Below are 21,368 nucleotides of genomic sequence, written 5' to 3' on the forward strand. Positions count from 1 at the left end.
AACCTCACTGGTTTGAAAAGAACACCTCAAACAACATGGCTTGCAGGGCCAGCCCTATAATGCCATCACCTTGAAGAAAGTGTTGAATTTGTGCAGTGGAGTTTGTATGAGATGAAAGATCCCTGTCTTCTGCAGTGCTACACAGAATCATGGAGAGCTGATTCTGAGAGGAGCCGAGTGACTCCTGTAAAATGCTAAGCACATCAACTCCTGTGTTCGCGGATGGAACTGTATCCACATTGAGTCACACAGGGAACTTAGGAGCTAGCTATTTTTAGAAACTTCAGATGTTCTCACAATGACTCCTTGAGTCATATGCCTCCAACCATCAGCTACTTTGTGCCTTCCAGTTAAAACTGATAAACTAATCCAAAAATCTAACTCAGAAGGAAAGGAGAGGAAATATATTTCTTCATTTACAGGCAAGACAACTGGGTTACTTATAATGAATTGGTATTTTGCTGTTACAGCTGCCTGCTCCTTAGGAATTCTTCAAGTATGCTATTGTGGTACTCCGAAAAAACCCACCAGTCAAACTCTCAACAGTACACTCTCATGCACCACTGACTGTTCCTTCTCATCTAGAAATATGCATCTTGCACAACTCATCCCTCTCATGTTTCAGCCAACTCAGTGTGATGTTCAGGGGGGAAAGATCTGAAATGAAGGGAATGTACACAGACGAGTGGGGATTCGGTGAACATTTCTTGGTCACAGAAATCCAGTATGCATGGTTTTTGAGGTCTCCTCTCACTGCTTGGGAACTGCAAAGTAATAGTGTGGTTTTAGGTTACAATATTCCGTAATGCAGCCTGACCAAAATCAAGCATCTGCTCTAAATTTGATTTGATTATGCTGTTTTGCAAGAAGTATAAGTATAGCCTGAGGGTAGCATCTTTGTACAGATACAGGACATGTTTAGGAAAAGCCATACAGCAGCTTTCTTAAAGAAAAGAATTGAAAACAATCAGAAGTGGGCTTGGTTGTGAGACAAAGCAATGATTGAATCTCAGAGGTGGAAAATCCTTGTTTGGAAATAACCTGATGCAAGTGTTTTAGACAAGCAAACAGAGGAGATGATTCATAAAAATAGCACCCCACCCCACCAAAGGAGAAGATTTAGGAAAATTCACAGCTGGAAACTGATAACTCTGAAAAAGAAGGATCCATAAAAACACTCTGCGACTTGCTGGTTTTACAAATGAACCTATCTAGGTACATACCTGGCCCTCATCATTGTAATACGTGAGCAATATGGCTCAGATTTCCATTGACTTCAATCTGAATGGGATCAGATCAGAAGTACCAAGCAAACAACAAAAACCAAAACCATTCACTAAGGGAAAACACTGATGAGCTTCATTTATAGGAGCTCAAACATAGGGTCCCAGAGTTGGATGAGAATTAAATGCAGGCCCTATGAGAGGGAGAATTTCTCATGATACCTATATAGTAGCCACTTCAGGAAGTATCAGACACCAGATGATGATGATGATGATGATGAAGCAGCTCTGTGATGAAAAGCTGAGACAGCAGCCAGACGAACTCTCGGAGAAGGGTCAGATTAAACCACCACCACCATCACCAAAAGGTAGTAGTACTATCCCAAAGACCACCCAAATCCCAAGCTCTGCTCACATCCCAGAATTCTCCAATTCCACCACCAAAAAGAGGCACCACATTTTGACAATCAAAAGTGATTTTGATTTTGCTTTCCTCCTGGTTGGCACACAAATGTTCTCACATGCACAAATAAATCCACTCCCTTCTGCTTGGGCTTTTCTTCCTGCCCCATGGCTTTCTGATAGGGTGTCCACCCTGGCAGGGAATATGCTATCCCTCTTAGCCGGCTGGAGAAACCACAGAGCTCTTCTCTCAGGCAGAACTGGTGAGTTGCTAAGCAGTTGATTTGCGCTTCAGGGAACAGGGTATGCAGGATGGCTCTCTTGCAGTCTTGTACTGGGAAGATCAGTGGCTGCTCCCACTGGATTTGGAGACAGGCAGCAATAGCATTAAGTGGGGGGCCAGCAACATTTTGAATTTGGCACCTTTGTCTCTTGTGAACGGATAGTTGTGTTGTCATTACTCTAATATGGCCACAACCTAACAGCAGAGCAGTCAGAATAGCACAGCAAACGGAGTGAGCAAACCTGTTGGACACAAGCTTATACACTGGGTTTGGGGAGCCTTCTTTAGACATGCTTTCTTTGAAAGGCTCTTGGAGAGGTTCACTGAACTGGAAGAGAATGACCATGCAGACTATGAAAAGGATTTTCACTTGGTTGAAATAAAGCACTGTTGCTAAAATTGGAAGGAGAATAATAAAAAAAAAAAGACATATAGGCTAGCACCTGAGTTTTTCACTTGCCCTGCAGTAAGGGAGTGTACTTTTAACAGGAACTCAGTGCTATTCAGTGGAATTCACCATGCAGGGCAAGTGGGATTTCAATGTACCAGAACCACATAAAAATCCTGAATCACATCCACACGAACAGCAGAATGAAATTTGAGAGTGATACAGAAACTGCCTAGGTTGCAACCTAGGTTGCATAGGTAAAATGGAAGTCTGGCATAAGAGGATGAGACTCTGGTATGTCAACACTGAAATCAGGTGGTGTGATTGAGACTATGTAGACATACCTGAGCTAGCTTTAATCTAACTAAATCAAAGGTAGCTCAAGTAACAATAGAGTGAAGCCATAACAAAATGGGTTGCGGCCACCCAAGTATGTGCCTAGGGTCCTGGGGGCAGGGGCAGGACATACCCCATTTTCCTGACTCTTAGTTCTTGCCTAGTATGAAACTACTGTACAAATACAGAAACTATAGATATTGGCCTGAGTTTGGCTCTGGTATAACTCTGGTGAAATCAGTGGAGTTGTTGAATTGGGTCCATTTTGTTCTTGTTATTTTACTAAACCATTTGTAGTACAGTAAATAACAGCGGACATAAACACGGGTGTCAACCTTGGCAGAAATGACTGCAAGCTGATTATCCTTCTCCCTGTTTTCCTTCTTTAGTTTATCTGCATTCAGTTTTAGTTGCAGTATTCTCTGCTCCTTTGCTGAAATATCTCTTTGCAAACTGGTCACCAGTCCTGTGAAGAACAGAATTTAGGTTAAAGAATACAAAGGCATTTCAGTTATGAAAACCTGCTAAACAATATCACCATATAAACACTGAAGAAGAAAAAATATTTGTCATATACTAACAATATCTGGATTTGAAAGCAGATCTAAATTTAGTCCATACACGCTGGGAGTTATTTAGTGTGACCATTAGTCCCAAGGAATTCAGTGCTTTGGAGAATATGCTCCTTTGGGCAAGAACAATTCTCAGCTCAGTTTTTCTTGAAAAACTATGTTTAGGTCTGAAACTTTGATAATTGTCCCTGTGGACTGGTGTAAGTAAATATAACATAGTCTGTTTGCTTTTGGAAAACTGAGATGGAGTGAAATGACTTCGCTAACAGGACTGTATTGTTAGCTAGTGTTTAAATAAAAACACTGAGTATTTTGTGTCAATATTAAAGTCCTTTTGACTATTAAATCATTATATAAAGGAAGGCTGGAAATTGGGAAATGGTCTGCACTCTGAGACAAAGCCCTTGAGAGATGTTCAGAACACACATAGGAGGCCGGATCCACGGTAGGAGTAAATCAGCATAGTGTCCCTTAAGTTAGTGGAACTATACCGATTACACAGCTGAGGGGCTGACCTACAGAGACTAACAGTTCCTTATATTCCAGGAGTTTTTTTCCTCTCCTTTTTTTTTAATAAACCATCTGTCCCACAACTCACCCAGATTTAGTTCCCAATGATCCTTATTTCTACTCTAGTAGTTCGTCTGTTAGAAGATATCTGTAAGCCTCAAAGAGGTTAAAATGAAATAGAAAAAAGGGACGAACAATTTTAGAAGGTCCACAAAGCCACTACAAATAATTTCTGGCCAGAAAAGTTGTAAAGTATACATTTTCATTGCTAAACTATACTACCTGTGATCCTAGCCCTAAAAACTGTATGTTAAAGTACACTACCTGAGATGCCAGAGGAAATATACCTGTAGTTAGAGCTTGGTTCCTCCTTAACTTCTCACTCTCTTTTTTCAAGTTTGCAATTTCTAGGTCTCTTTCAGAGAGGGAATGGCACAAGACTTGGCTCGAATCTCTCTGCAGACTGCTGATCTACAAAAGATAAGCAAAAAAATAAATTATTGGTTACCTTAAATAGGGAATGGGCGAACCAGCTCAGGTCAAACAAACTCTATCTTTGTTCTGCATTTGGACCAGACTTGTTTTGAGATTTGAAATTGATTAATTAAAACTAAAAGCCATTTAACCTAACTCCCTCATGTCTATACTTCCCAGTTCAGTCGTGATCAAAAGCTGCTACGAGAAAAGTGTTCTTGCTACATTTCCAACTCCATGGATATGCCAGATATTTAGACAATCTGTCCAATGGCAAGTTAAGAAGGGTCTTTACAGCTCTCAGTTTTCAATCTATGCAGATAGCTAACTTAAAAGTCTGATGTACAGCACTGAGAAATGTAATCACCTCTGTCCAAAGGTAGATGGAAGACCTACCCCATTACTTATGATTTTGTAATTTGTACTGCCACTTGAGGTCAAAATGGCTTTCTGTGTGTTTGTCTCAGATGCCTGTTTCTAGAAAACAGAATATTTGTTAGGAACTGACAGCGTATCTGTGATTCAAGCAGTTGCCCTATTTGCATGGTCAGCCACTAGAATAAGGAAAAGGCAAGTGGAACGGTAATTATATATGGTTTAATTGGTTTTTGTTCTTTTTAATTTGTTTGTACATATATTTTAAATATTTTATCATTCTGGATATATATTGTAACATATTTTATTTTTTGTGCATTGATCAATGGCTAAGTTGCTATTAATAAACTTGACTTGATATTTCCAACTGGGAAAAAAAGCATGAGAACCTTCATTTGTGAACTTGTTTTCCAAGATCTCCATCCCAATTCTGTGGACCTGAGTGGTTTGAATAGTTTAGACAGATATTCAAACCTGAGAGTTTATCCAAACTGAACAGGATTCCACCATGATTACTCTTAGCACAGACAAAAGTCAAATAGTCTCTCTGCTACTGAAATATTCCAGCAAACACTCAGAAAAATAAACCACAGGTCCTTCACAGCTAACTCACATGAGCAGCCTCATAGATGCTTGCATGAGTAAGTCAAAATATTATATATTATGGGCCAACTTATAGCAACAAGAGGAGTAAGCCTAGTATTTCAAGGTCATTGGTTTATGTGTTTTTTTCTAGAGTCTTCAGGTAATTGTCAAGAACAAATATTTCAGATGATAATTTACAGAAAGCACTCAAAGTCATTTGCATTTTCTAATGCAGATAAAGATCAAACACATTACTTCCTGGCTGTCATGAGTGAAGATGAAACGTTGCAGTCTACTTTTTCATATCATGGCCAAAGAGATAAAAAGAAGGAACAAAATTGTTAAAATAATTGGTTTCATGAGCCTAATTCAGAGATGATAAGTAGTCAGTTTGAAGGGGTCCACTGTGGGAGTGTGCAGCTCTACCTGCAATATATCATAATACAAGACCAGAGCTGCTGACAACTCATGGAAAACAATCACCAATTCTGTTTATGTATCAGATTTTTAAGGATTGCTCCTTTCTTGCTCTTTATCACTGTGTGCATTCACATGATCACAGAGCTTAAAAAGGACACTGTCCACTTGAAATACAGTCAACATAAAAATATGTTCAAAGTAGTTTCAGATATTATACATGCCTTCCAGTCACCTGCCCAATTCATATAGCTTTTCAATCAGACTTCCATATTTTAAAAATGTTTTCTCTCTCCTGTTGCTGTATGAAAGATGTACACAAACAAATAGGGAAGCTGTCTATAAAGTGTCTATATACAAAGGAACAAAGAGTCCCGTGGCACCTTACAGACTAACAGATGTATTGGAGCATGAGCTTTCGTGGGTGAATACCCACTTTGGCGTCTGACAAAGTGGGTATTCACCCACAAAAGCTTATGCTCCAATACATCTGTTAGTCTATAAAGTGTCACATGACTCATTGTTGCTTTTTACAGATCCAGACTAACATGGCTACCCCTCTGATACTATATACAAGGGGTTATCAAAGAGGTGAACAAACTGAAAAAAACAACCACCCATTTTTCTCCTCTAAGTTCTTTTGTTTCTAGCAACAATTGTTAGTTTAAAAAAAAAATTCACAGAGTCTGATTAAAGATGACAGCGTTCCTTTAAGAGTTCAATACCTGCTCTTTCAAGGCTTTAATCTCTTCCATCTTTGCTTCAATATCTCGCTCAAAGGTCAGTAGTTTTTGAGTAAATTCGACATCATTCCTAGCAGCCTGAGCCATCTTCTTTGTCATCACTGCAATTTCATCCTGAAGATTGGCTATCACTGTATCTTTATGTTTTGACTCACTTTCAAAAGGCAAGAGATGACTGATTTCATCTTTCATTTTCAGAATTATTTCATCCTACACGCAAAAAAAATTTGAATATTATACACAAATGTGGATACACCATTCTGGCCTGTTCCAAAAAAGGCTTTCAAATTATTTTATTTTATGATAAATTTTCTGTCTCCAAAATGCTACACTTGCTCATTCTAGTATTATTAAAATATAGTGGTAGTCCAACAACCTTAAAACAAAATGTCAGATACTCACATTTGCTACCTTATATTTCCTCACCCTGAAATTCAATAGCTCCAAGACATCTCATTCCTTTGTCCATATAGTAATTCTCACTCATGTGTGCAGTCCCATTCAAAATCAGTTACTCTGCAGTGATGTGGGTGAAGGGATTTTTACTATTAGTCATTTAAAGACCCTATCTGAATAGCATTTCTGCTTTGTTTGGCTACCAATCACACTATCTGCTTTCAATATATTCCTGTTGATATAAACAATGTTTCTGTGATCTACCTCCATGTCACATTCATACATCACCTTTTCCTGAAGAAGTAAATCCATATGATGACTTCCCGATAATGGAACTCCACTTGCTCCAGATTGTCCATTTCCTGGTACATTTGTCAAGATTGAATATAAAAAATAAAAGGGGCTTCTAATGACTTGCAGAGAAATTCAACACAAGAGCCTGTTCTGATTAGGATGAATGCATTTTTATCTCCCTAGTTTATCTACAAGCATTTCCAAAGCAACCATCATTTTAGTATCTATGCACTGTATCCAAGCAACTGCAGACTAACAATAAAATGTTATAATAAATGACATTCACAGGCATAAACACACTATATAATCAGTGAAATATAATATAGTTTCAAGATAAAAATCCTCAAGTGGAGGAGGAGAAGATATGATGTCTGAATGTTTTTCTGAATATGCAACATTGAATAACTGTGCATATATTAGCTATAATATTATGACATATGGCATACGAATAACTAGGACTATATAAGTTATAACATTATGAAATACAGAATATGGATCATTTTGGCCCTGGTTTAGAAAAGCATTGAAGCGTCAGTCCATCACTCTTCAGGAAAGCACTTAAGCATACACTTAGCTCTGAGCATGTGCTTACATTAACTTCAATGAACTTAAAAATTCAGTTAAACAAATGCTTAAGTGTTTTCCTCAATCACTGCTTTTCTGTTGTGCTGGCATGATTGTGCAGCAATGCTTTTTTGTCTGAAACATTTAGATACATTTCAATTTGATGATTTGCTATTTAATCTTTTGTATTACTATACGTATCAAAAACAAGAATAAGAAAAATAAATATTTGATTTATGTCATTCTATAGTGTTAGGGACTACAGTAGAGTTAGGGACATTACCAAATCCTATCATATGGCCCTAAAATTTGCTGGAATGCAAATTCTTATACAATATGCCAACTATCGTTAAAAACATAGTTCAGCTTTTTCAGCTGTATTTGGGTTTAAAACTCTAGAACTTTTCCTTAGCGATGACATTCAGCGGCAGCTCCAGGCACCAGCACTCCAAGCGCATGCCTAGGGTGGCAAGCTGTGGGGGGCGCCCTGCCAGCCCCTGTGAGGGTGGCAGGCAGGCTGCCTTCAGCGGCATGCCTGTGGGAGGTCCCCGGTCCTGTGGATTTGGCGGAAATTCGGCAGCAAGTACGCCGAATCCGGAGGACCAAGGACCTCCCGCAGGTGCGCCACCTAAGGCAGCCTGTCTGCCGTGTTTGGGGCGGCAAAAAAGCTAGAGCCGCCTCTGATGACATTGTCCTGTTCTTTACACTTAGAAAATATGTGCAAGATATGGTTCTATTTTTAACTCACTCCCAATGAAAACGGCTGATAATCACAGATCAAAAGAGAAAACAAAGTTACTCCAATCAAATGCCCACTGAAGACAATGCAACAACTCCATCGGATTGGGTTTGCTTGCCTAATTCTCCTGTCACTCGCCAATGTAAATCAGAAATACCTCCACCAAAGTCAGTGGAATTACATCACTGTGAAACTAGTGTGAGAGGAGAATCGGTCCCAGTATCTGACAATCCTTCTACAGGCTGACAAGTAGATACGTGTGAAAAAACATCATTTTGCATGGAAATCATGATCAAGTTTACTATTGTGCAATGCTATATAAAGGGTTAATGAAAGCATCATGAAATACCTTGTCTGACTGCAGTAGGCCTACTGAAAGTATCTGGAGAGAAAGAAGACGTCATACTTCTCCCCCAAGCACTCATAGGTCTTCTTCTGTTTGGTGGATGGGGTGTAGTTCCATTTGTTCCATGCATCCAACTGTTGTGAACACTGGATGGGTGCTGGGACTGGAGGAAAGGAAGCTGAGGAGGAGTTGTTGAAGGGGTATAAAGTTTTGTCTCTGAAATTAACTGGAGCTGGCCGGGCCATGCTGTGTGACGTTTCATTGGTGGGCAAGACGTCTGCTGGGGGAAAAAATGCAATCTTGTACAGAGGGTGGGGAAAAATGACTTACTACAGTGTGTATGTTATATATTAATACAGAACTCACAACATGTGTGAATAGAAGAAAAAGTCATATCAACCTGCATTACCTTGCCATTGCAACTTCAAATTTCATCTTTCATCATGCTACCTAATCACTTAGCTTTGTTTGGTCTTTCCATAGTTCTGAACAGTCATCTCTAAACTTGGATAACCTAAACTATTGTCATTTACAAAATCTTCCACCTCTTGATTCACCTTTTTTCCAGATCATACAATATCGATACTAGTAAAACTCATTCTGATGCTCTGTTGGCACACTATGCTATCACAACAACTAAAATGAAGTCTATCAAACTATCCATGTGATTACAGTTAGGCATGTTCTTAAGTGCCTACCTGGCTGAGGCCTGAGTTTCTTAATCAACTCTTGCACAGAATTTAGCCAAAGGCTTTGTAAAAGTCAAACTGGTTCTCTTTTATCCATTATATTATTGACAAGATTTAAGAATTCTAGTAGATTACAAAGCACAAATTTCCTTTACACAAACAATACTGGTTTGTACCAATCATATCAAATTTGTGGATCTTTGGAGGCAAATCTGGCTAGGTATTCATAGAGCTTGTGGTTGGGTTATGATTTCATGTGGAAACCATTGGTCTGCAAGATTTCAACCCAAAACGCTGGCATTTTGGCAAAGTTTCACTTTGAGACAGTGGATGGAAACCCATGTTCAGAGAAATTGAATAAAAGTTTGTACCCTGGGGTAACTGTATGAAGGGAACTATGCCAAATAAAGTGATTAAGTGAATGGTTTGTGAGCAACAACATTGTGTTGTGGACAGGAGACTAAACTGGAGGCTATCTTCTTCAGTAGTTCTCAAACTTTTGTATTGGCGACCCCTTTCACACAGCAAGCCTCCGAGTGCGACCCCCTTTATAAATTAAAAACACAATTCTTTAATACTAAACACCGTTATAAATGCTGGAGGCAAAGTGGGGGTTGGGGGAGGAGGCTGACAACCCGTGACCTCCATGTAATAACCTCACAATCCCTGAGGGTTCATGACCCCCAGTTTGAGAACCCCTATCTTAATCTGTCATTTGGTATTCTGAAACAAAAGCTATCTCCATGAGGACACCTGGTTTGAGATCAGATTTTCCAGCCTGATAGCCCTACACGTCAGAGAAATGATGTAGGGCACTGCATGCTCATCTGTTAATAAGAGCACCTTTCAATTGATGTAGAGATGAGCCAAAACTGAAGCTCTGAATTCCAATTCCTTTTAAGTTCATGGTGTGGGTTTATATTCCTGCCCCAGACTAAAAACCTGGCCTGTGGTTTCAATCTTGGGTGAGATCCAAAATCAAGAGAGATCTAGTTTCCAGTTTGGTTGTGACTGAATTCTGATAAAAACTGCCAAAGCCTTGTGAGCTATGATCCATCCTATCCAAACTGTATACCTGGTTCAGCATTAAACCTGAACCCAATCCTAATCCTGAGCCACAACTAAACATTGCTAACTTGACCCATCTCTAGAAGAAGCTGGACCTTCCACAAAGGGAGGACCCTACTGGCAACCAGTAAGCGTGCTGTACAACACTTGCCTTGCTACTGGACAAGTCCCAGAATTTGAAAAGGGGAGAGCCCAAGTTTCTTATCAGCTGTATGGCCCATGAAATCAAGTGCTCTGGTCATCACACGAGTATTCTTCCACAGAAAGGGTGAGCCAGATATCTCTCTAGGCAGCCACCCAAGTTTTCAGGCAAAAGCTAATATTGCTCCCTGGATTTCAGTATTCCTCCAACTATCATTCTTTACCACCATCCTTTTTGGATACAGGTCTGCACTACATGACTGGAATATGCTGATTTTCCAAGCAAGAAAAGAGGCTGGACTCAAAGAATTTCTTGATTGTGGCTTAGCTGCAGCTGGAAAAATATAACCCCTTTGGGAAACAAACAATATTTTGTCTGTTTTATTCTTTTAAATCTGTTTACCACTGAGGCGTTAGCAATTGGCTCCTCAGAGTTTATCTTTTGCTGTATGACACTGTGGCAATATAGGTACCTAAAATTCTTTCAGGCAAAGGAAGGTTACATAATAAGACAATACATACCAGCAGAACGTGACTTTGCCCTCCTCACAGTCCCCCTTAAATAACTTAACAATGGAGAAAAAGGGCAAGGTTTGTCACTTTTGGTTCACTTAAGGTGAACTGAAATACTTTAAAAATACATACAAAAAAGATCCTATGTCTTAAACAGAATGCATGAATGAATTAAAAACTTATAAAAAAAATCTGAAGCAAACAATGTGAAAATAATGTCCTCTTTTACCTACCTGCCCAGAACCAATTTCAGGGTCCAATGTTTCTCCTGCAAGAATTGATAACATCATACACACCTAAAGCAGCATTATGAATGCAGCTCCTCACTCTGTATAGGTGTTTTTGATGCTCAGATCTTGACGGGTCAAAAAAATAGGGTTTTATTTACCTTTAAAATGTATTTGTAATTTCAGGTCTACATATTTGTTTTGTTCAGGACTGAATAATTTAACATTTTATACAATTATAATTAAAAAATTGTTTCACCTTTAATACTAAAAAAAGGGGAAATCATCTTTTTATATATATAGCAAATACTTGGTGCACTGAAACTTAACAACGATTTACCCTCTATAGTGAGCAATGTCAAACATCAAAGCTATTACATCAAAAAGGAATCATAAAGCCTGAAGCTTTAAAAAGGCACTGTTGTGCTGTTTCTGTGTCAGTATGTATTGTACATAAAATATTTGTTAAATGAAAATGCCTGAGGTTCTGGTGTGGACAAACTTTATTTAAACAGTTTTTCTGCCACAGCATTGGAATTCTAACTGCATCAGTTCATAAAGTTGGTGTCACCACCTAAAATCAGGATTTTCTCCTCAGTTATCAGCACTCTGTGTATCTTTGGGGAGAGGAGTCCAAACTACTAAACTGGGCTAGGACATCCAAAATCTGCATCCGGATACTCAAATTAGCACTCATGGACTATTGTATCTGTACTGAGGTAGTGCTCAGGGGCCCAGGTTCATGGCTTAATTTTGCTTGGCACTCTACACACAACACTGATAATCCCAGTCCCTGCCCAGAAGAATTTACAATCTAATTTATGTATAGAAAATGTAGCCCACTGCTTAAACCACAGCATTGAGAACCAGAATTTCTGGGTTCTGCTCCTGGCTCTTCCACTGATTCACTCTGAGACCTTGAATAGGTCACTGAACAGCTTCCTGCCTCAGTTTCCTACCCGTACAATAAAAGTAATGTTTCATTAATTTACAGGGGGCATACAAGGCTTAATTATTATATGTTGGTAAAGCACTTTAAGATACTGTGATGGAATGAGTTATAATGCTGCAAAGTGTTAATATAAATGTGTATTTTGTGTGACCAATGTTAGCCTGAGTGATAGAATATGTCACCCCATTAAGTCACCCACTTTGGAAAGTTGGGCCTTGACTATTTATTTGAAGTGCAGCATTTCTGTATTTGCAATATGAGAATACAAACTATTGCAATATCCTTTGCTGTTTGCTGCATTTGAGCACTCCTCCCCAAATTCTGGAGGCATGCCTCCAAAGACAAGCCTGAATCTATCAGATTGTTTTTTATTCTATTCAGGGCATATTTCTAGATCTCCAATTTCTTGAGATCATCAAGACCCAGAGCGATAAAAGTATTACGGGTTCTTATCAATTCCTTCCCAAATAAATCGCCTGAAATCTTGGTGATACCAGCTGACTGTCCAGTGACAAGAGTACTACACTTCCATTTTTAAAGTCATTTCCTATATACGTGAATGTTTTTATTTTACACTGTGTTCAAGAGTTGTGGTGTGACATTGTGTCTTTGCTGGATGCCTGTCTCATGCTAAGGACATGAATGACACTATTGCTAATAAAGCAATCACATATAATCCAGATATGCTTTTGAGTTTGAAAAAGGATCAAACTGCTTTTAAGCACAAATTTTAAGAGATAACAGTTTTTATGATCTGTTATTTTTACCATTTAACTTTTGAAAACACAACTTGAAAAGGGAATTGGATACTCTATAATTCTAAAGAAGAATCAGAAAAACTGGAGATATTTCTGAGTTTTCTAGAGGCTTAACTTTTCTTGTCCCTAGTGCATTTGTAGAAGAAAAATCCAGGAGGTTTTACAACCTCTCAATGAAGTGCCTGAGATTACGCAGCAGGTGGAGCTAGAGACCTCTTATTTTCCAATTCCCTCTCAATGAATCCATGAACATTTCTTTCCCTTGCTTTTAAGAGAGAAGGCTTCTCAAACGGAAAACAACTTGTCTCAGTACCATACCTAGCTAGACTTTTTGAAAAAGAAAATGTTAAAACCTGAGTAAGATGTCTAGGCTGTGATTAAAGTACAATTATCACACTTTACTTCTGAAAGAGTCTCTCTGTTTGCGATGCATGCCCTATACCTAGGGCCCTATCAAATTGATTGTCTATTTTGGTCAATTTCACGGTCATAGGATTTTAAAAATCGTAAATTTCATGATTTTAGCTATTTAAATCTGAAATTTTATGGTGTTGTAACTGTAGGGGTCTTGAGCTAGAAAAGAGTGGGGGGGGGTGTCACAAGGTTATTGTAGGGGGGGTTGCGGCACTGCTACCCTTACTACTTCTGCACTACTGCTGGCGATGACACTGCCTTCAGAGCTGGGCAGCTGGAGAGTAGCGGCTGCTGGCCAGGAGCCCAGCTCTGAAGACAGAACCACCCCCAGCATCAGCGCACAGTAAGAATGGCATGGTATGGTATTGCTACTCTTATTTCTGCGCTGCTGCTGGTAGGGCGCTGTCTTCAGAGCTGGGCGCCTGGCCAACAGTTGCCGCTCTCCAGCTACCCAGCTCTGAAGACAGTACAGCAGTAAGGATGGCAATCCCGCAACCCCCCTAAAATAACCTTGTGACCCCCCTGCAATTTCCTTTCTGGTCAGGACCCCCAATTTGAGAAATGCTGGTCTCCCCCATGAAATTTGTGTAGTACAGGGTAAAAGCACACAAAAGACCAAATTTCATAGGTGGAGTCCAGATTTCACAGTGCATGACGCAATTTTCATGGCTGTGAATTTGGTAGGGCCCCACCTATACCTAAAACAGGACATACAACTGGAACTGGCAATGTCTCTTAATCCAATAGAACCTTTTAAAGTACACCCACTGTACTAGTTAAGGAAGTGAGTATCAGAAAAAGGTAATATGGAACATGCAAAGAGGATGAGGGGAATAAACAGAAGGAAAAGAAAAGAAGCTCCTTGGGCATGGACCATCTTTTTGTGCTGTTTGTGCAGTACCTAGCACAACAGGAACATAATGAAGGGGCACACAGAACCCTCAGTGGCAGGCCTGGATTAACAAATACTCACTGGATGCACTTGCACGGGGCTCCCATCTCAGGAGTTCCTTAGCCACCAGAGAAAATAAACGGGGCCCGATAGGGGGCACGGCAGGACCCCAAATTGCCATAGTACACAGGGCCTCTGATGGTGATGGTGGGAAATTGATGGAGCCAGTGTGGAAGAAGGACAAGCATACAGACTCCCTGCCATGGGGGAAAAGGCAGGGGGAATGAAGGGCATATGGGAAAGTGAAAATGGAGATAAGCCCAGAGGCGCTGGTTTGTGTGGGGGAGAATGAGGGAACCTGGAATGGCAGAACGGGAGAAATGGTAGGCACACAAATCCTCTGGTGATGGCAGAAGCAGCACAGAGTCGCTAAAACAGAGGAGGATGGAAAGACAACACACAGAGTGTGGTGGAGTGAGAAATTGAGGTATGCAAGGAACCCCTGGTGAGTGACCTTCTAGTACATAATAATACTGAAAATGAATGAGAACTAGAAAGGTGAGGGACAGAAAAAAGGACCAGAAATGCAGAAATTACAAGAGGGAGAAACATGAGAGAAGGAAAAAAACTAATAAAATAAGCAGAATTTTTTAGCTTTTATTTTTCTGGTATATTAATATAGAAATATGTTTGGGTTTTAAATGTAACCAAATACATAGCTATTGGAGCCTTATTCTGCACTGTACCTTAATGTCAAAGGGAGATTTATCTTAGAAAGGAGGTCCTGAATAGGACCAAGGAAATGGTAATTTGGTATAGTCACATGATTAACAAATCCAATCAGACTTCAGCAATTTCAGCCCATTTTTTACCAAACATTTAACTCCATTCTTTGTATCAATATAATTATTTTTGTAAATAAAGAGGGTTGTCCATTCCTCAATTCTAGATTTTACACATCTGTCAGGTTCCACTCTGCATTATTCTTACATTAGCATAAGAGAGTGGATAAATTAATTAAAAATGGAATTTCTAAAAGATTTTGGGTGAAAACTCCTCAGAGGGGCCAGAATTTCACCCCTGGAGCAGACATTCATATGCAGCTACTTTACAAAATAGAAAAATGTTATCCACTCATGGGAAATTACCTGAGAAGTGTTTTCTATCACTAGCTCATAGGATGTTTCTCCTGAACCAAAGCGCAGAATATCCCCTGCACCCACTTTCACTGCTGCATTCTGTATATGGCAATCATTAACGAAAGTGCCATGAAGAGAGTTGAAATCTTGAAGAACAAAGCTGTTTTCTGAATCGCTGAATTCAATGACTGCATGGTGATCTTCAATACCTACAGACTGAAATTGGATAACTGTTTCAGAAATCAGTGCAAAAATTTTCCCAGAGTTATGGATCGCAATGGGGATTTTGCTGGGATTTATTTTGTTTTGTCTCATCTGGCTAATATCATACAATAATATGTTTTGGCTCAGAGGTAGTCAAAATGGCTGCTGATTGCTCATCTATTATGCAAGATACGGTATGGTTTTTTTTATTTTGTTCAATGGCTAGATTTTTTTTTTAAAAAAGCTTCACATTTTTGCATTTTATGTCAGACAGGTCATCTGAAAAGGTACCAAAATATACAAGATCACAGCAAAAAAAATGGATAACTGATGTTACAGAGAGATGCATATGATAATAATGAAGGTATCAAATTAAAAACTTTCCTCTCCCCCGTGATTTTTGTGATCTTTCTCTATAGCATATTATTTCATATCCAACCTAGGCCCCAATACTACAGACACTTAAAACACGAGTAACTTTGCACATTTAGTACTTCCATTGAACTCAGTGGGACTACTACTCATATATGCAAATATTTGCAGTATCAGGACCCTACACTGTAAGCTAAGAACCTGTCTTTTTTCCTCTCTGTAGTGTAAAGCATCCTTGACACTTACTGTAGAGTGCTAATACACAAGTGTTAAATTGCACCAACATTAAGATCTACTTCTACATATATTTTGGTGTGTGTTCTAAATAAATAACCATTATTTAGACCACTTTTGAGTATGAAGTTGCAGACAGTTTTCAGTTGGCTCTTTTGTTGACTAACTTGGGTGTTGTACTTTTGGGTGTACAACATCCCTAATGTAGACTCATGGTTTAAAAACATTCCTGTGTAGAGACATCTGCGTTTTTTAGCAAACTAATCTCAAGAAAAGGAACTATTTTTAATTGTGATCTTAAAACTTAATTACAGATGAAACAGCTGTAAAAAGACATTCTTATCCTACCCTTATTCACATAGGGCTTGATTCGAAGCCCCCCGAAGTCAAAGGAAAGATTTCCATTGACTTCAATGAGCTTTGGATCTAGTCCCTAGCACTAATGAAGCATTATTTTCTGTAATATCCTATCCTTTTCTAATTGCTTTAGCTAGTTCATGTATGAACACCTGTAATGATGGTGCTTAAGCAACCTCCTTGGCAAATTATTGAGTTGTCTAACTGAATTGGTGGTTCCTAACGTCTATGTTAAGTTTTCCTTTTTTCAGTTTTAGGCCGTTGCTTCATGTTATATGACCCTAACCCATATCAAATAATTCCTCTCTCTTTTGGTTGTCTAACTTAAATATTTAAACATATTCTCTAATTGTTATTTTATCCCTGTGGCCTAAATGAAATCAAATAAACCACTGCTGACTAAGAAAGACTGAAATTGTTATAAATGGGGTAATGAAGTTAAGTAACAGTAAGGGCTGTAAAGAATAATAATGAAAATAAATGTCATGCTCATACCTTCAGAACAAGATCTGAATCTTCATGTCTTCCTATAGTAGTTACTTTTGATCTCAGCATAAAAACACCATCTGAACTTTTTAAAAAGGCTTTCATTGTCTCTTCTTCTTACCTGTAAGGTTTTATTTTTAAAAAACTCATTTTCTAAGTGCTATCCAATGCACTTTTGCAATTACTCCAGTCAAAACATTTCAGATAGCTTAAATGAACAGTATCAAATAACATGGAAGAAATATCATAATTTATTTACAGGGATGCTGTCAGACTGAAATTAAAATTAAAGACAAATTCTCTACCCTGTGTAATTAAAGAAAAATAATTAAAACTGATTTTCAAGACAGCCTGAGAGAGTTACGCATCCATTCACCATTAAAATTCAAATCCCATCCAAAGACAGAAAGAATTTTAAATATCTAATTTACTTTTTATACCATTCATGCTATTTGGGTACAGTACTTTCAGAACTTCACTCTGAGACTGAGAGGCATCTGGAGACTGGTCAATTTCACTTTCTCTTTCACTAACAGATGCTGCAATGTTTGGGTTTCATGCAGCCTGAAAATATTTAGATCCAAACAACCAAATGTTTTTATTGACCTTTTAAAAATATCATTACCAATGTTTCTTTGTAAATTTGTTTCCCCACTTGCAACCTAGACTAGCTGACAGTTTCACTTTAGGAGGTCTAACACTCACAGCAGGGTGAGAAAATTGTGTACCCTCTGCAAAATTGGTATCCTATGCAGCTGACAGCACACCAAAAAGATGACTACCTCCCACAGTAGGTTTCATCTGTAAAATAGCAATTCTGCTTTAAAACTTTGCATTCAGTCCTGCAAGTGCTCTATGCACAGAACTCATATTTCTGCTGGTATAAGTTCTGCACATCATTTTGAAATGCATTTCACAGTTCTTCAGTGATGTGCTACCAATATTTTAACAAGGTTCTCCAATAACCATTTGCCCACGTAGCCTATGACAAATCCTCTGTTCAAGAAGCACTGGAGAAACTATTCATTTGTATTCCACTATATACAAACATACCTTTTATATCCATAGCCAGGAATGAGAATAACAGCACTCAGCAAACAAACTAAAGCTTCACATCATTGGAAAAGCTTGTACTAGGATACTGAAAATTACACAACAAATATTGAGAGTGCCACAGAGTTCAATATGTATAATTTGAAGGGCATGAACCCTATTAAGGTCTACACATGTAAAGCTACATGCACTAACCTAATACACCATCATTGGATCCATTGCTGGAAAGCAGGGAGAATGGTCTAGGAGTCAGTGCTGCCCCACGTCCTCTCACGAGGCTGTGGAAAAGCAGAAGGGTAGCAGCTTATGTTGAGTCCAAGGGATATATAATCATGCCAAAATCATGTGGAGAGAGGATATTCTAGGATATGTGCACCTGCAAGGGAGGGTTATATCTCAAGTTTCTACAGAAAAGTGGTCAGAGTTCAAGGGGCCATTGGTTCCTCAGGACAATGGTTCTTAGTCAGGGGTACACATACCCCTGAGGGTACACAGAGGTCTTCCAGGGGGTACATCAACTCATCTAGAGATTTGCCTAGTTTTACAACAGACTACATAAAAAGCACTAGCAAACGTAACAGAAACAAAAATTTCAAACAGACAATGACTTGTTTATACTGCTCTATATACGATACACTGAAATGTAAGAACAATATTTATATTCCAATTGATTTATTTTATAATTATATGGCAAAAATGAGACAGTAAAAGCAATTTCTCAGTAATACTGTGCTGTGACACTTTTGTATTTTTATGTCTGATTTGGTCAGCAAGTAGTTTTTAAGTGAGGGGAAACTTTGGGGTACACAAGACAAATCAGACTCCTGAAAGGGGCACAGTAGTCTGGAAAGGTTGAAAGCCATTGGCTCAGGATAATGTGTGGGGGAATTCTGGGCTTTGGGTAGTAGAAGGGCAATAACCAAAGTTGAGAAGGGAAACTAGCAAGCAGAGCATGGTGCTGAATCACTAGCTTGCTTATTTCTTTGCTTTGTACAGTTTGCATTGGTGTCTGTCAATCTTAACTCACTTGTCCTGCTCTAACTATAATTAAATGGTACAACTCCCCTAGGGGGGATTCAGCTATACCAGTATAAATGTGCTTATACCAGGACAACTTATTTCCATCAGGAAGTGGAATAATAATCTATAACAGAATAAGGCATCTTTGAATGGGCATAACTGTGTCCTTAGTTTTGAAGCTGTTGTGCAGCGATATGCTGGCTCTCATACACACTACCACAAGTATTTTTTAACCCTCTGTGTAAAGTTGCAGCCTCCATCCCTCGCAGATTTCTAGCCTACCCATAGAACAGCCTGTACCATACTGCACCAGTGAGTCTCAGAAACAAAACTTTATCCTCCCCAGAGCCCTTAATCTCAAGGCAATGGTTTAGCACAGGGCACCGTTCCTCTTCACAAGGCCCTTGGAGTCAAGAGGGATGCCGTCTACATGGGTCTCTTGGGTAAGTGGGCAGCTTGCACAGGGGTGGCTGGGAGAGGGCTGGCATCCCTGTGGAGCTCCATAGGGGCAGTGGGAGCCGTGCACGATGCAGGTGGTGGAGTTTGTGGGATTACCACACGAGGGGGCCCCTCACATCAGCGGGGGTCAAGCCAAAGAAGACTGATCATGCCAGTGGGAGCCTTGCATGAGGGGGCCTGGTGGTGTCTCCGTGAGGTTAGTGGCGGCCTGGCACAAGGGCGTGCTGGGGTCAGTGGGTCCCTCGGGGCAGCAGGAGCCTTGCCAGGTGGGGGTGATGGGCATCTTGCCCCTCAGGCCAGGGGGGCACAAGGGCATCCTGGGGTCGCAGCGGGAGCCTTGCCGGGTGGGGTGATGGGTGTCTTGCCCCTCAGGCCGGGGGGGCACAAGGGCGTGCTGGGGTCGCAGCAGGAGCCTTGCCGGGTGGGGTGATGGGTGTCTTGCCCCTCAGGCCGGGGGGGCACAAGGGCGTGCTGGGGTTGCAGCGGGAGCCTTGCCGGGTGGGGTGATGGGTGTCTTGCCCCTCAGACCGGGGGGGCACAAGGGCATGCTGGGGTCGCAGCGGGAGCCTTGCCAGGTGGGGTGATGGGTGTCTTGCCCCTCCGGCCGGGGCGGCACAAGGGCATGCTGGGGTCAGTGGGTCCCTCGGGGAAGCGGGAGCCTTGCCGGGTGGGGTGATGGGTGTCTTGCCCCTCAGGCCGGGGGGGCACAAGGGCGTGCTGGGGTCGCAGCGGGAGCCTTGCCGGGTGGGGTGATGGGTGTCTTGCTCCTCAGGCCGGGGGGGCACAAGGGCGTGCTGGGGTCGCAGCAGGAGCCTTGCCGGGTGGGGGTGATGGGCGTCTTGCCCCTCAGGCCGGGGGGGGCACAAGGGCGTGCCGGGGTCGCAGCAGGAGCCTTGCCGGATGGGGTGATGGGTGTCTTGCCCCTCAGGCCGGGGGGGCACAAGGGCATGCTGGGGTCGCAGCGGGAGCCTTGCCGGGTGGGGTGATGGGTGTCTTGCCCCTCAGGCCGGGGGGACACAAGGGCGTGCTGGGGTCGCAGCGGGAGCCTTGCCGGGTGGGGTGATGGGTGTCTTGTCCCTCCGGCCGGGGCGGCACAAGGGCGTGCTGGGGTCAGTGGGTCCCTCGGGGAAGCGGGAGCCTTGCCGGGTGGGGTGATGGGTGTCTTGCCCCTCAGGCCGGGGGGGCACAAGGGCGTGCTGGGGTCGCAGCGGGAGCCTTGCCGGGTGGGGGTGATGGGCGTCTTGCCCCTCAGGCCAGGGGGGGGCACAAGCGCATGCTGGGGTCGCAGCGGGAGCCTTGCCGGGTGGGGTGATGGGCGTCTTGCCCCTCAGGCCACGGGGGGCACAAGGGCGTGCTGGGGTCGCAGCAGGAGCCTTGCCGGGTGGGGTGATGGGCGTCCCACCCCTCAGGCCGGGGGGGGGGGGGCACAAGGGCGTGCTGGGGTCGCAGCAGGAGCCTTGCCGGGTGGGGTGATGGGCGTCCCACCCCTCAGGCCAGAGGGGACCTGCTCCATTTTGGCCCCCCCCCAGGGAGTCCCGTCCCTGCAATAGCCCCTCGGGCGGGGCCGTGCACTGGGCCGCCCCCAGCCCCGCACGCAGAGCCCGGGGCAGCATGAGCGGCCCTGCTGCTCCTCACTCACCAGCGCCGCCGAGGCCGCTGCGGGCATTAGGGCCCCGGGGGCGTCCCCCGTCGAGCCAGGCCGCGTCTGGGCCGGCCCGAGGCGGTGCTAGTGTGTTACCCGGG

General features: G+C 41.7%; 1 protein-coding gene across 1 annotated transcript; it reads right to left on the reverse strand.

Moving 5' to 3' along the window:
- Positions 1-367: 367 nt before the first annotated feature.
- LOC115636984 (forkhead-associated domain-containing protein 1-like) lies at positions 368-21,345 on the reverse strand. Its single transcript, XM_030537769.1, has 10 exons — positions 21,265-21,345; positions 18,342-18,424; positions 17,103-17,214; positions 15,450-15,656; positions 8,651-8,927; positions 6,993-7,066; positions 6,291-6,518; positions 4,062-4,185; positions 2,968-3,098; positions 368-764 (listed from the first exon to the last, which is right to left on the reverse strand). The coding sequence occupies exons 3-10, from the start codon at positions 17,196-17,198 to the stop codon at positions 615-617; spliced, it is 1,287 nt and encodes a 428-aa protein (XP_030393629.1). The 5' UTR covers positions 17,199-17,214; positions 18,342-18,424; positions 21,265-21,345; the 3' UTR covers positions 368-614.
- Positions 21,346-21,368: the final 23 nt, after the last annotated feature.

Source organism: Gopherus evgoodei, chromosome 18 (assembly GCF_007399415.2).
Source record: "Gopherus evgoodei ecotype Sinaloan lineage chromosome 18, rGopEvg1_v1.p, whole genome shotgun sequence".
Lineage (NCBI taxonomy): Eukaryota > Metazoa > Chordata > Testudines > Testudinidae > Gopherus > Gopherus evgoodei.

Excerpts from the sequence above, each read along its gene's own strand:
- LOC115636984 (XM_030537769.1), bottom strand. The coding sequence starts at position 17,198 with ATGAAAGCCTTTTTAAAAAGTTCAGATGGTGTTTTTATGCTGAGATCA. Across the intron at positions 8,928-15,449 it reads TGATAGAAAACACTTCTCAG|CAGACGTCTTGCCCACCAAT; the intron begins GTAATTTCCCAT and ends TTTTTCCCCCAG. Across the intron at positions 3,099-4,061 it reads GAACCAAGCTCTAACTACAG|GACTGGTGACCAGTTTGCAA; the intron begins GTATATTTCCTC and ends TGTTCTTCACAG.